Source organism: Stenella coeruleoalba (genome assembly GCF_951394435.1).
Source record: "Stenella coeruleoalba genome assembly, chromosome: 1".
Taxonomy (NCBI): domain Eukaryota; kingdom Metazoa; phylum Chordata; class Mammalia; order Artiodactyla; family Delphinidae; genus Stenella; species Stenella coeruleoalba.
Genome location: NC_137169.1, coordinates 110,509,252 through 110,524,557, shown reverse-complemented (window position 1 = coordinate 110,524,557; position 15,306 = coordinate 110,509,252). Strand labels below are relative to the sequence as shown.

Here is a 15,306-nt window from a genome sequence, read left to right as displayed (position 1 = left end):
GGGGCCCTCAGTAGCTTTTAAGGGAGTAAATGGGTCCTGAGACCAACAGCACCAGCACTGCTGGGGTAATTCGCAGGCTGTTACACTGGCTCCTCAAAACGGAAGGGGCACTGCAGCCTTTTTCAGATACTGCATTCCAACTTGAGAAACACCTTATTTGAAGCACAGGATGGAGAATATGACTGTGTTTTCTGGCAACCCGCTCTCCCTCAAGAAACACACTGTCACTGGAATAAAGATTTTAATGGTCTCCACTCACAGGAGAAGCAAGGCACACAAGCCCACAGCCCTCTGTCCTTCCCTTTCTCCCCTGTGCATTGCATCCTAGGTTGGGTGGTGGGGGACGGGGGTGGTGGTGTTTGTGGCCCATCTGGGCTAGGCCCAGATGTGGACTCCCCCCAGCCCCTTGATTCACCTATAATCCCTTTGCCTTTTCCTCCTCCCCATAAAAGTCACAGTGTAGCACGGTTGAGGGGAGAGGGCACAGGGAGGGGCAGGAGGATCCAGGAAGCCATGTCCCAGCCTGGCCTGGCCTGAGTCAGGGTGGAGAGTGGGTGCGTGTGCCTACGTGTGTGTGTGTGTGTCCCTGGGCATGGCTGTGAGTTTTGGTCCAGTCCTGTGAGCTCCAAGTTCTCCCCCAATACCAGTCCACTTTCAGAGGTAATGTCTGGTGTCTCCACTGGGGTCTGCACATCTGAGCTGTTCAAACTACTTCTTTGGCAATGGTGGGGATACTGCAGGCGAGGCTGAGGCCTGGCACCTCTCTGTCACCTCTGGCACAGGGAAGGGAGGTGTGGAAGGCCAGGAGGGGAGCCAGGTCAGCCTCGGGTGCTACTCGCCCGCTCCCCCAGTAGCCAGTAGGTCCGAACTTTGCCTTTGCCCTGGAGGGAAAAAGAGGAGTTTGGGGTGGGGAGTGACTCATCCACTTTCCCAAATGTTGGGAGTGGGGCTGGCTGCTTGAGAAGGGGCCTGGGGGAGGGTAAGCCCTTCGGGGACCCTAAGGGGTGGTAAGGGTAGGGACTTCCTTTTCTACCTTCATTTCTACATCCCCTCGAAGCTCCAGCTCGAAACCACCAAACTCCTCCAGGACAGCCTTGGTCTCAGAAGACAAGTGGATCTTCAGGGCTGGGTAGGAGAAGGGAGATGAGAGAAGCAAGAGATGGGAGCAGGAGATCAGGGACTGTGGGGCTAGAAAGATGCTCTCCCTCCTTCCTTTGGCCCAGAAAGCCTCCTAATTCAAAGTCCCACCCCCTCCACGTAGTGTCTGACTACACGGGCCTCTCCCTAAGAACTCTAGAACTGTGTTGTCCACCATGAAAGCCATTAGTCACCTGTGGCTATTTAAACTGTAATTGAAATATAGTGAAAAATGCAATGCCTCAGAGGCTACCATATTGGACAGCACAGCATAGAACATTTCCATTACTGCAGAAAGTTCTATCAGACGGCACTCCAGCGCATCACCAGGCTCTAGACAGACAATAGAGTGTAGTGGTCAGGAGCTCAGACATCGGAGCCTGCTCTGCCTAGGATGAATCCCAGCTTGGACACGTGCTCGGGGAAGTAGTATAAACTATCTGGGCCTCAGTTTCCTACTCTACAAAATGCTGATAGCAACAGGACCCATCTCAAAGCCTTCTAGTGAGGATTAAATTTAACATTATTCATTACGCATTTTAAAAGAGTCTGGCACTTAGGAGGCACTATACGAGTGTTTGCTATCATCGTTCCTTAACTCAACACCCTCATTTCAGGGCTGAGGGAGCCCAGGCCTCGGGGAGGAGACCTGCCCAAATCTGCTGAGGTCTGCCCAGACTCCTGACTCCTGACTGCTGTTCCCCACAGCCCTTCTTTGACCTCCCTCTGAACTCGCCCCTACCACTCCTGGGGTCTGCATCGCAGAGGCCCTTTTCTGCTGTTAAACGATTTCTGAGAATGTGCTCCTTGAGGACTGAACCTCAGTGAGAAGCTTTCTCCACCTCGACGCCCTCAACACAGTGTCCAGGGAATATCTGCTGAACCAGACCCCCTCTGGGCTCCCAAGAAGCCCTTTGCCCACCACGAGGCTTAGCTGGGGTCCGCGTGGACTCCCTAGCAAGCTTTGGTCTGGGTCGTCTTAGTATTCCAAGGCCTGGTACTCAGTAGTTGCTCAATAAATATTTACTGAATTGAATTGTGTTGACTACAGCAAGAGGCAGAAGATCAACAGGAAGCAAGCCCAAGGGAAGAGGTGGGAGCAAGCATTTATTTGGTACCTACTGTGTTCCAGGGGTTGGGCTATTTTTTAGAACACTGAGACAGGCATCATTTTAAAGCTAAACAGGGACTTCCCTGGTGGCGCAGTGGTTAAGAATCTGCCCGCCAATGCAGGGGACATGGGTTCGAGCCCTGGTCTGGGGAGATCCCACATGCCGCGGAGCAACGAAGCCTGTGCACCACAACTACTGAGCCTGCACTCTAGAGCCCGCGAACCACAACTACTGAAGCCCGTGTGCCACAACTGCTGAAGCCCGCACACCTAGAGTCCCTGCTCTGCAACAAGAGAAGCCACCAGAATGAGAAGCCCGCGCACCGCAACTAAGACTAGCCTCCACTCGCCACAACTAGACAAAGCCTGCGCACAGCAACGAAGACCCAAGGCAGCCATAAATTAATTAATTAAAAAAAAAAGATAAACAGCTAAGGCTCAGAAAAGTTGAATGACAATTATCTGCTAGTCGTGTTATATGACTTTCTCACGTAACTCTTCTGAGGTAGATATTTAATTCTCATTTTCCAGGTGAGGAAAACAGAGGCTCAGGGAGGTGTAGCAAACTGACACAGCTGAGTCGGTTGTAGAGCTGAGATTCACACCCAAGTGGGCTGCTCTGGAGCCCTTTTTACCACACCCAAGAGGGTCCTAAAGGTAGTTCCCAGCTGGGAACTGCTGGACATTGGCCTGGAAAGACTTTTCAATCATTTGCCAAGAGGGCGCAGCTGGGACCTGAGTCTCTGATTAGATTCAAGGTGATGTGGCCAGGTTGAACCCTTATGAGAAGGGAGCCTGGGAGGAGACAGAACATGGATTGGATAGGCACCCACTGCCAGGAGGGCCTTCCTCAGCCACAGCCACCCTTCCCTCCCTGTCCCGCCTCGGGGGCCCAGCATACCTTCCCCGTTAGACTCCATTCTTGAGGCCGTGTTTACTGTGTCCCCAAAAAGACAGTAACGGGGCATCTTCAGCCCTACCACACCTGCACACACGGGTCCTGGAGGGAGCGGAAGCCCATCAGTGAGGGAAACCCATCAGTTTAGGGAAGTGGGTGGGAGGAACGGAGGGTGGCCATAGGACGGGGCTAGAGCGCTCCAGGAGAGGCAGCAGGTGGGACCTGCTGTCGGTGGGAGCCCAGAGGTGTAGGTGTTCGCGCGCACGGGGAGCGGTGGCGACGCGGCCGGCTCGTCTCTCATCTGCAGCTCCAGCCTGTGGGAGCCCCCTCCCCGCCCCTCCGGCGGCCTCACCTGTGTGGATGCCGATGCGCAAGCGCAGCTGCTCCTGGGGCCGGTGGCGGATGCGGAAGGAGCGCACCGCGTCCAGCAGCGCCAGGGCCATGCGGGCCACCTCGCGGGCGTGCAGCCTCCCGTTCCGCACTGGGAGCCCGGACACCACCATGTAGGCGTCACCAATGGTCTCCACCTGTGAGGGCCGCGAGAGGGTGCCGGACCTGAGGACTGGAACTTTCTCCCGGTGCGGCCCCCACACTGTGGGCACCGCCTTCCTGTCCCCACCCCCCATCTACCAGCCACTGTGTTCGCTCATCCCCCAGCCCCCGCGCGGTTTTTCTGCCTGTTCCTGGGTCTCCCTGTGACACCTCCCTGTGACACTGTCTTTGTCCACGTCTCTTGGTCTTCCTGCTTAAGACTATGTCATTCTGCCCTCCACATCCGTCTGTCTGTCCCCTCCCATCTTTACTCACCTTGTAGACATCAAAGTTGTCTATGACAGCATCAAAGCAAGTGTACAGGTCGTTGAGCAGGGTCACCACCTGGAAGAAAAGAGAAGCCAAAAGGGGTGGGGAGTAAGGGGCCCCGGGGCCCCACCTGGGCTCGGGTGGGAAAAGCGGAACCAGAAGGCAGGCCTGTGGGATGCAGGTGCCAAGCCGAGCACACCTGGCTGCTCCGACACCTGGGGCTGTGCCTGACTTACCTGCATGGGCGTGCTCTCCGCTGACAAGGCTGTGAAACCCACAATGTCGCTGAAGTAGATGGTGACGCTGTCAAAGGCTTCGGCCTGGACCGTCTCCCCACGCTTCAGCTGCTCAGCCACTGAGCTGAGGGGTCAGGGACAGGTGCAGGATCAGAAGGTGAGGTGGGGCTGGGACAGGGGTGGCGGGAGCACCAAGCACGGGCACTCACTGAGGCAGAATCTGGTAGAGCAGGGCCTCCGCCTTGCGCTTCTCCTCCAAGTAGGCCTGGGTCCGCTCCTCCACCAGCTCTTCCAGGTTGTTGGCGTACTGTTCCATGCGCGACAGCAGGTTATCCAGGATGTTGCTGCTGTTCTCTCTGGGGACAGGGGCGGCGGAAGGGGTGGTGGTGAGAGAGGAGCGGCACGCCCTACCCTGAAGCGCCTCCCCCAGGCTCTCACCCTACCCAGGCTTAATGTCAGCCCACTGCAGTGGAGTCCCTGGCGAGAGTCAGGGTTGGGGGGCACAGCAGGATGGGGGCGGCAGGGGAAAAGGGTCGGAGGAAAGTCCAATTCATCCCTGAGACCCCAGGGTCAAGTTTCAAGCTTCAGACATATTGGCTATTTTGAACATCTTTGTTGAACACAAGTGGCTTAGAAGGAGGTAGAAGAGGCAGAAAGGGACAGGGACCACTTGAGAACGGAGTGAGGGCACACAGGCTGGCAGAGGGGTGTGCCTGGAGGAACCAGCCCCCAGGGGCACACTGGGAAAGGGGATCAAAGGGCCGGGTGGGAGCTCCCACGGAGGGCAGAGAGGTGTAGGGAGGAGGTGGGAGGCCATTTACTCTGCGGCCACTGAAGGCTGATGGAGTAGGGGCCGCTGGAGGAGCGGGGTATGAGAGGTAGGGGACTGTGAGACCAGCCGGGTCCTACAGTATTCACAGAGGGGGCTGCGAGGCTGTGCCGGGCTGGAGCAGGCTGTGTATGCGGGGGCTGTGCGTGGGCTCTGCCACCACAGGGATAAGACTTAAAGTGTGAGGCACGCGGTCGCTGTGGGGGATAGAGGAGGCTGGGGGGATTCAGGACTAATGCCAGCGACCTGTTAAATTTGCGCAGCATCAGGCGGATCTGTTGGAAGGGTGGCCGCTCCTGCGGGTCCTCGGCCCAGCAGCGCTGCATCAGCTGCCCCAGTTCCTCCAGGTGACTCTGCAGGGCCAGGGAGGGCCGGAAGGGGGGCTGCTCGCCCCGAGTCACACGCTCGATGATCTCTGTGTGGTGGGGGAAGAGAGGCCGAGGGGTAGGTTCAGCCGGGGGCCTGTTGAGAAACGGGGTGGGGAGGTCCAGGACCAGGGCACGGGGCAGGGGAGCCCTGCAGGGAACTGGGCTAGTCATGTTCAGGGTCATTGGCAGCAGTGGAGCAAAGGGTGGCGGCATTTCCAGGGTTCCCTCTCTCTGGAGCTGGGGTTAGTTGACTGTGGCAGCATTGGGGGAAGCACGGTCCTCTCACCTTTGGGACTGAGATCCAAACCTTCCACGTGGAAGACACCACTCCTCAGGGCAATCTCCTGAAGGATGATCCCAAAGCTGTACACGTCACCAGCCTGGGAGCCCCGGGCAGGGGGTGAGGCCATTCGCAGGAGCTCAGGGGCTGTCCACAACTTTTCTGCAGGTCAGAGGTCAGGAGTCACAGGGTGAAGGGCCCCAAAGCTAAGGGATGAGGGGAAACAAGGTCCCAGAGGATGTGACTGGGACTGATCTGGAGACATCACAGGGGTTGCTAGGGCTAGAAGGGGCCTTGAGACCATTTCGTCTGACTCCGCTTTCTACTGATGATGAATTGAGCAGGGAGTCAGGAAAGGTGGGCCCGAGCCCACCATAGGCCAGGCATCAGCATCCCCACTGGGCTGTGCTGGGGGGGGTGGTAGGGGTCAGAGTCAGGTCGGGGCTCACTGGCATAGAGGGTGTGTCCTTGCTCGGGCTCCGGGTCCCTGAAGCTCTCCAGCCCGTAGTCAGTGATCTTGAGCACGAAGCGCCCGTCTACTACGCAGTTGGATGACTTGAGGTTCCCATGGGAGCAAATGGCCCCATTGTGCAGGAACAGCATACCCTGGGAAATTTGGGGAGGCAGGGGTCTCAGGCATGAGTGAGACCTCCAACCAACCACAGCCAGGGGAGAAGACTGCCTGGCCCCTCCCCCAACACCCAGGGGGCCCTTTTGGGCCTACCTTGACGATGTCATGGGTGAGCGAGTACCGGAACATCCAGTCCAGGGTGATGCTCTCATTCTCCAGGATGTCCTGCTGGGCAGTGAGAGTCAGCCCTATACCCTGCACATGCCCCCAGGAGGAGGAGTGCAGGGGTTCCACTGACATAAACTGGCAGAACGGGACAAAGCTTTGGGTCTACTCCAGTGCCACCACTCTCCCCCCACTCCCATTTTACAGATGGGGAAAATAAAGGTCAGAAAGAAGGAGAGGCTTGCCCAGGGCCTTATGTTGAGTCAGGGGCAGACCCGGGGCTAGACCTAGTTGTCCTGACACTCCCTTGTTGCCTCACCTGCAAGCTCCCACGGGGACAGTACTCTGTGAGGATACAGATATTGGGGGGGTCAGTGCAGGCCCCCACAAACCTGGTCAGGTGTTCATTCTGCACATCCCGCATCTGCAGGTGAGAGCCAGCATCAGAGCCTGACAGAGACCTCACTCCTTGCCAAGTGGCCCCCACCCTTGGGGACCCCTCACTCTCCTTAAGTCCCTATGCATTCTCTGCAGACATTCTAGGACCTTCCCCGGTGATTCCCACTCCTGTTCTAAAGAACCCTTCCCCAGAACCTGCTCCCTACTCCCTCTGCTTCCTAAGCCTATCCAATGGAGCCCCTACAAAATCTCCAGCCCTTCTCCCATCTATGATTCCCCTGCTCGTACCCACAACACACAGGGGCCCATCCCAGGGCTACAGTGCTCATCCCTTCCTAGGATACCCTGCAGTCCCTCCATACCCATTCTGTTGGCCAACCTCCCCTGTGTCCCTAGATTCTTCCCTAGGCCATTGCCTCCCTCCCCACATTACATGCTTCAGCTCAAACAGGACTTCCCGCGTCAGCTCAATGCGTTTACGGTTCACACGTTTCACAGCCACGAGGTTGCCCTGAGTGAGGAATGGAGATTGTCACTGTAAGGGGATGGCCCAGCCCTGACAGCCCACCCCTGTGCTAAGACCGTCTCCAGTCCTCCATCATAGGAAAGCCCTGCCCCAGTCCTGAGGACCAGTGGTCTTTCCCCAGACCCACCTTATAATATGCTGTCTTGGCAAAGATTTGGAACTGGCCCTCTGTGGTCAGCAGGGAGCCGTAATTGGAGCCTCTCTGAAGGGACGGAGTGCAGGAGGGGTGGTCAGCCCATGGACCCGGCTCTCCATCCTGGTTGCTTGAGCTCTGGTCTTCACTACCCTGCCTTATCTTTGTGTTGCCCTGCCTCTCATTCCACATCATAAAATCCTTTCCTCATTTATTTACTTTTTAAAAATGTATCTTCAGGGGCTTCCCTGGTGGCGCAGTCGTTGAGAGTCCGCCTGCCGACGCAGGGGACATGGGTTCGTGCCCCGGACCGGGAAGATCCCACATGCCGCGGAGCGGCTGGGCCCGTGAGCCATGGCCTCTGAGCCTGCGCGTCCGGAGCCTGTGCTCCGCAACGGGAGAGGCCACAACAGTGAGAGGCCCAAGTACCGGAAAAAAAAAAAAAAAAAGTATTTTCAGGGGGGTGGGGCGTGGGGGGTGAGATGACATATATACACTGATATGTATAAAATAGATAACTAATAAGAACATGCTGTATAGCACAGGGAACTCTACTACTTCGCTGTACAGTAGAAACTACCACAACGTTGTAAAACAACTATACCCCAATTAAAAAAAAAAAGTATGCAGAAACTTTCAGATGATTATACAAAAAAACAAACAAATAAAATAAAATGTATTTTCACATATGCTATCTCTAACTTTTGAAAGACCCCTGTGAGGGAGCTCTGTAGATGTAATCATTACCTGCGGTAGTCTCAGAGAGGGAATGTGACTTGCCCAAGGTCATAGAGCGATTGAAGGCAGGGCTGGGACTAGAAGCCTGCTCTCTACCCTACCCATCAGGCACTACCCACACGCCCATTCCCAACTCTGCCCCCTCCCCCCAGTACCGGAGTTCTTACCCCGCTCAGGGTCAGCCGGCTGCCTGCACTCCGGAGGTGCCTCTCTAGGCTACTGGGCTGCAGGTCCTCCCAACGCACCCGCCACAGCTCTGAGGCCAGTTCCTTCTCCAGCTGCATCTTTCTGAGGCATGAAATGTGCACCTAAGTCCATGTCTGAGCCCCTGACCCAGGGTTGGGGGGTGCTCAGCAGCCTCTCCTCAGAGCCCTGGGACCACTGCAGTTGCTAAGAGATGGGTGGGGCAATTAACATCCGCTTGGTTGACAGTCAGGAGGCTTGGGTGAAATTCTGCCTCACTGGGGACCTTGGGGTAGTCACTCCACTTCTCTGAGTCTCAGGTTCATGTCTAAATGTCCTCATTTGGAAATTGGGGACCTCGACATTTATTTCAAAGCATTGTTACAAGAATGAAAAGAAAAACTGTGTGTGGAAGTGCCTGGCACACAGTATATGCTTGACCAGCATTGATTTCCTTCTCTCCCTCCCTGCTTCCCTCTGTCTTTAACTTTTCCACTGGAAGGCAGGAGTGGGGCTTCCTTCTCTTTCTCCTCCACTCTGGGTTCAGCACTTGGTACACAGCAGAGCCTTCATCCCTGCTCAACGAATATAGGCCCAACCCCACAGGTGTTGGTCCACTGCTTCCCATCTGGTCTGTACCAGCAGGAAGGGAGGATAAACGGAATCCACACCCTGCGATGCCCCCAACAGATCTGCTCCTTCTTGGATCTCCCGGATCCTCCCTGGCCACTCCACCTCTGTCCCCTCCTCCTTCTCTCTTCCAGGTGTCCTGAGGCTTTTTAGTCTCTTTTCTCCCCCATCTCCCTGGGCCTTGCTGCGCTGTCCCTTTACCCCTCCCTCTTCCCTCTGGGTCCCTGCCACCTCCTCTGCTATTGGCTCTTTAGGTCTCCCAGCCTCAATCACCACCCTCATTCCAAGGCTTACCTGTATATGAAGAAGGAGATGAGCAGAATGCTGAGCAGGGAGAGGCTGCCCACCAAAGCCAGCACCTCCAGGGTAGAAAAGTGGTCTGTAGGGGAGAGTCCAAGTTGCAGCGAGAGAGATTTGGGTTCGACATTGGACAGCAGGAGGAAGAACCTTTATTTTTTTTATTTTTAATTTTTTTTGGCTGCACCGCACAGGCATGTGGGATCTTCAGTTTCCTGACCAGGGATCGAACCCAGGCCCCCTGAAGTGGAAGCGTGGAGTCCGAACCACTGGACCACCAGGGAATTCCCTGAAGAACCTTTTAATATTCAATTAGGGACTTCCCTGGTGGCGCAGTGGTCAAGAATCCGCCTGCCAATGCGGGGGACACGGGTTTGATCCCTGATCCAGGAAGATCCCACGTGCCGTGGAGCAATTAAGCCCGTGGGCCACAACTACTGAGCCTGCGCTCTAGAGCCCGTGCTCCGCAACAAGAGAAGCCACCGCAATGAGAAGCCCCCACACCGCAACAAAGAGTAGCCCCCGCTCGCCACAACTAGACGAAGCCCGTGCACAGCAACGAAGACCCAACACAGCCAGTAAATAAATAAATAAAAGTAATATAATAATGAAATAAAATAAAAAGTTAAAAAAATATTCAATCAGTGAACTGGGATGATGGATGAAGGGAAGAAAAAGGCAGGAGGAGTCTCTCCAGGACCCCCTCAGTGTGGGAGAGGAGCACGTATTTGACTCCCTGAGCAGGAAGGAGGCAGCATCTCCATAATGGAGGCTTGGAAGGCAAGGGGCAGTCACCTTGGTTGCAGGCTGGGTCCTCATTGTCAAAACCACATTTGGGCACATCAGGAGGTGGATACCCCAGAGGCCAGTTCAGTTTGCGCCCTGACACAGTCACCAGCTCTTGGGAGGTTCCATTGAAGTTCAGAACAACCTATGGGAGGGCAGGAGCGGTCGGTGGGCAAGGGCCCTTGGTGAGGCCTCCCGTCCAAGGGAGAAATCCTGCCCCCCACCTACCCCATCTCTGCTGCCAGGGACTGTGTCTGCACTGTCAGCTATTCAACGAGTCCCTGCCGTGACTGGATACAGAGAGCCTCATACCCATGCCCCATGTTATCAGAGGGGACAAACTTGAAAATGACTTAAAGGTTTTATAAAGAAAACTCTGTATAGAATCACAGCCCTACACTCAGGGAGTTTATAATCTTGGATTGAAGCACACAGGAGACAGGAAAATGCAGTGTTCTCGGTCCACATTCCCAGGCCTAATCCAGGCACCCCTCGTCCAGGAAGCCTTCCCTGGATGATCTGCTCCTTGGTGCCTGTGGTCTCAACCCCTTCCTGTTCCTGTTGCACTTATAGAGCAAGATGATGTGCATTCATCTTGGCCCTGAGTCAGTCTGTCTCCGCTGGGAGGGGATCCTGCCTGCCTTTGGTGACATGGAGTTTCCTGAGAGCAGCACTGTGCTCCCTCCTCAGACATGGAGTTCCCCAAGCATAACACCTGTGTGTCCCTATCGTTCTGGTTGCTCCTCCAGATTGGCTGGATCTCTCTTATCCAGGGCGGTGGGAGGGTGAAATGTCATTCCCAGTTGGCACTGTCTTCTGGGGGCACAGCCTTACCCTGAAGGCGCCAGTGTCAGGATCCATATCCCAGAGGGAGAAGTCGGTCTCCCGATCTCCATTGCTGTCCATTTTCAGGTATCCCGTCACACCTGGGGGTATGGAGGAAGATGGCTGTGTTTTGACAGGGTGGAATTTCATGGGTCCCACGCCTCATCTCTGTCTGTTGATCTTTTGATCTGGGCACTTAGGAAGACGTCTTGATGGCACTAGGGACATGGGGAAAAGAGCCTAAAGAAGAAGAGAGGTAGAAGAGACTGGTGTGGGCAAGTGACTACCTGCACTGCAGGGCTAGGGGCTTCTCACTGCTTCCTGCCTGGGGCACCCCAAGGTAGCCCATTCCTGCCACCTCCAGTGCCTGACCTTGGAAGCTTCGGTTCCACATCCGCTGAGTGATGCCCTCCCCATCGGTGACCGTTCCCCCATTTGCTAGAGTCTCCGACACTGCCTGGACATAGAGCAGGAGCCCGTCGTGGAAGGACGCTGGGATGGTGTTCACCTGCAGGGGCAGGCAGAGCTGGGCTGGGGTGGGATGTATGAAGGGCACAGAGTGGGGCGCTGTGGGGTGGGGAATGGGAGGCACTGGGAGCTTGGAAGAGGATGGGAGAAAACACGCTCACAGCACAGAGAGATTTTACTACTTCTAAGACGCTCCGCATGTATCACTGCTTCTGAATCCTGCTAGGCAGATAGGGCAGGACGTAGCATCCTCATTTTACGGATAAGGATTTGAGTTTCAGAGGTTGAACAATTTGTCAATGCCCCCCTCCATCATCAGGAGAGATACGGGAACAGTGGGAAGGGAAAGAAGGGGAGACCTGGGAATACGGGGATGGCTGAGAGAGCAGGGCGGCGACTGGCAGAGGGCTGTGAACTGGGGGCTGGAGGTCCACGCTGCAGGGTCCCAGGAACCCCTCCTACCAGGCCATCCTCCATGGTGAAGTTGAACTGCTCATGGGCCAAGTGTTTTAGCTTCTGTAGGAATTCCAAGTACTCAGGATTATCCGGCTCTTTATAGGTAATGATTTTGGCAGCCTAAGGAAGGGGTCAGTGGAGAGGGGAGAGCTGGGTGCTGACTCCAGTCCTGCCAGTACCCTGGGTGCCCACCTCCCAGAGCTGCATCTCTACTTGCTCAACGTCAAATTGGACCCTATGTTCTGCGCGAGGTGCTGCCTGCTTCAAAGCAGGGGATGAACTGGGATGGCTTTTCCAAGTCCGGATGGTCTGTGAGATGTGAACATTATCCCACCTCAAGGGCATTCTCTCATCTTTTTAGCCTCCTGGTTCTGAAGTCCCCTGGCCCTCTGTATAACCCCTTGCCCCAGCCCCCTGCCCTTTGTCACCTAACTCTCTATGAGCATCCAGAACCTCTTTTCTGGAATCCTTTCAGACACTGAGGGACCCAGGACCCAGACATAATGTGCCACCAGCCCAGAGCCCCACAGCCTGGGCTTCCAATCTGAACACTCACCTGAAAGGCCTGGTGGGCACTGACATCCTGCCCATCCCCTCTCTCCCAGGGCCTGTGGGGAGCAAGGCCGTGTGCTCCTTGCAGGCTTTGCCCAAAGAGGTCCAGGTGGAAGAAAACATAGTCCTCCCCACTCAGGCCAGCTTCCAGGGCCAGAAGCATCAGGGTTCTGAAGGTGTCTGGGGAGCTGCAGATGTAGACAACTGGGGAGGAAGGGGGGTCAGAGAGAGAGAGAAGAGCCTAAGTGTCAGGGAGTGGAGGGGGAACTGAAGCCGGGGCACCCAGGGGAGGAAATTCAGAGACCCTGAGGTAGTTAAGTGGAACTCCTGGCTCAGTCTGGGCTGTGGCCTGAGGAAGGTGAAGGGAGGGAGGAGGCGGTGGGAGAGGGAGGAGGAAGGAGCCCAGATAGGGAGAGAGGGAATAATGGAGCCAAAGGTGGGCAAGGTGAGGTCAGGAGCGGGGGAGAGCAGAGAAGGGCCAGCTGGAGAGGGGACTGGAAGAGGAGAGGGCGTGTGGGAGCACGGGGAGGAGAGTTGGAGGAGGGAAGAAGCCTGCTGGGAAGAGAAGGAAAATGGGGGAGAGATGAGGGATAGGAACTAAGCTGGGGCCCTACTAAGTGTCATGGTGGCTGGAGGCATTTTCTCCCTCCCGTTAACTCCGCAGGAACCGGTGGGAAGGAGGTGGGGGAGTGCGGAGGTGAGAAGAGAGGAGAGCCTAGGAACTGGATGGGGGGGGGGCATGGAGAAAGAGAGGGAAATAGAAACTCAGAGGTGGAAAGGGCGGAGGAGGCTGAGACAGGAATGAGGAGCCGCGGGAAGGAGAAGTCTGGCCCGGAGAAGAGAGAGGATGTCCCGGGGAAGGCCCGGAGGCAAAGCGGCCGGATGGGTGTGCCCGTGTCTCACCTCGGCCTTTGCGTCGCACGGTGCGCAGCAGCATGGTGTAGTGGTCGCGGTCGCCCTCGGCGAACTCCAGGTGGTCCACCGTGATGTTGAGGCGGTCGCGGACCTGCATGTACAGTCCCTCCACCACGAAGAAGCAGGGCTGGTCGTCGCGGGGCTGGTAGGCGTAGAGCACTAGAGCCTGGCGCTCCCAGCCCAGCCGTCGGTGCAGAGCCGCCACGAAGTCGCCCAGCTTGGCATGGCTGGGCCCGGCGCGGGTGGTCAGCGCGTACTCGTCCTTGGCCCCGAACCCCACAGCCGGGGCGCCGGCGGTCAGCAGCGGCACCCGCCAGTGCGCAGTGAAGCGGCCCACGGGGGCGGCGGCGTACACGCAGCCGGGGCCCAGGAACACCGCGGGGTTGTGCTCCCACTTGAGGTCCACGGCGGCCAGGGGCGCGGCGGTGTCGGAGCAGACGCCCAGCGCGCTCTCGCTGCTGCCCAGCACCGTGCGGACTGTCCAGCCCGGCAGCAGGTCCGGCCGCGCCTTCACCCGGGCCAGGGCCAGCTCCACCGCCGGTCCCACGCGCGCCCACGACCACGGGTACGAGGTGTTGGCCAGAGGTAGCACCACGGCCACCGTCAGGTTGCCCGCGTAGCTGCCCGGGAGCAGCAGCAGCGGCGGCAGGAGCAGAAGCAGACGCAGGCGGGCGCCGGAGGGGCAGCCGGGGCGCGGCATGGCCTCAGCGGGCACCGAGGCGGACAAGCGCTCCCACCATGGCCTCTGGCGTCCCCTCCGGCTCAGCGGCCCGTCCTGGGCACCAGGAGCGCCCCTGTGGGAGGGAGGACGAGCGGGGCGGGGGCGCTCACCCCGAGGCACGCTGCTCCTTCTAGCTGTGACAGTCTGCGCCAGGAGCGCCAGGGGCGCGCGACGGAGGGGTGCGCCCAGGGCGCTGCAGAGCAGGTGGGTGCGAGGAGAGCGCGGGGGCCGAGAGGACGCGAGTGTGAGCGAGAGCGTGTGTGTGTGTGTGTGTGTGTGTGTGTGTGTGTGTGTATGTGTGTGTGTGTTAGGAGAGAGAAAACGAGAGCGCGAGCGCTCCGTGGAGAAGGATGGGAGAGGGCGCCAGGGAGGGAAAGGAGAGTGTGAGTGTTTCTATGTGTGCGTGAGCGCCTGGCCCAGGGAGTGTGCCAGAAGGGGCGTCCGGCCGGCCCAAGTCTCCGGCAGTCCGGGGGGGACTGGGGAGGACTCAAGCCAAGCTCCGAACCCTCCCTCCCGGCCGCTTCCCCTCCCAGACTCCGTGACCTTAGAACCAATCCTGGATCTTTAACTCCTTCGTCCCCGCCCCGAAGTCGCGGGCTCTTCCGAGTCTCAGCCTGCGCACTTTCCTTTAGACCCTCTTCGCGCTTCTCGGTGGCCAAACTTCTTCCTCCTCCGAGAAGCGGCACGGGTAGAAGGGGCTCTGTTGCGGGGTCGGGAAGAACTGAATAGAGAAGTGTGTGGGAACAACAGAGGGCCTCTTGCGCCCCACCTTTCCCTCTCCTCCTACCTGGTTCCGTCTGGGGAAGAGAGAAAGAGGTGCTGGTTTGGGATCTTGGTAGGAAAAAGTGTGTGTTTGGATGTGTGTCGGGGTGGTGCGGGAGGGTGACGGTTTCTGGAAAAGGCGTTAAAGTAGATGAATCCAGGGTCCCCGTAACCAGTCCATCTAGGATCTCACCCCCTCCTCCGGTTTACAGATTGAGCGGATTAGCGGAGAAGAAGGACCAGGTAGAAGGGCGGAGTTAACTCTTTAGTTCCCCAATGGCTGTAGGAACGGGGAGGGAGAGCTTGCGGGTGGCTGGAGGAACGAACAGGTGTGATCTCAGGGTCACTGCCGGCGTGTGAGTGTGTGTTTGTCTTGAGGAGGATTATTAAAATGGGATTTGTCGGGGCGGTGGGAGACAGTGTTGGAAATGACAAGCGGAGGGGTAAATTGGGGAGAGTATTTTGGGGCCCTTGACGGCTGGGCTGGGGGCTGGAGAGCTGTGGAATCAGTCTGCCCTC

General features: G+C 57.3%; 1 protein-coding gene across 1 annotated transcript; it reads right to left on the bottom strand.

Annotated features, from left to right (window-relative positions):
• Positions 1-227: 227 nt before the first annotated feature.
• Positions 228-14,004, bottom strand: NPR1 (natriuretic peptide receptor 1; the record flags this gene model as incomplete). The annotated part of the gene is made up of 22 exons (XM_079920622.1): positions 228-881; positions 1,034-1,125; positions 3,150-3,248; positions 3,499-3,673; positions 3,954-4,022; positions 4,184-4,307; positions 4,393-4,539; positions 5,259-5,427; positions 5,667-5,822; positions 6,110-6,266; positions 6,385-6,456; positions 6,716-6,820; positions 7,229-7,306; positions 7,449-7,523; positions 8,360-8,480; positions 9,300-9,384; positions 10,098-10,233; positions 10,923-11,014; positions 11,286-11,421; positions 11,844-11,957; positions 12,394-12,593; positions 13,293-14,004. The coding sequence occupies 22 exons, from the start codon at positions 14,002-14,004 to the stop codon at positions 819-821; spliced, it is 3,177 nt and encodes a 1,058-aa protein (XP_079776748.1). The 3' UTR covers positions 228-818.
• Positions 14,005-15,306: the final 1,302 nt, after the last annotated feature.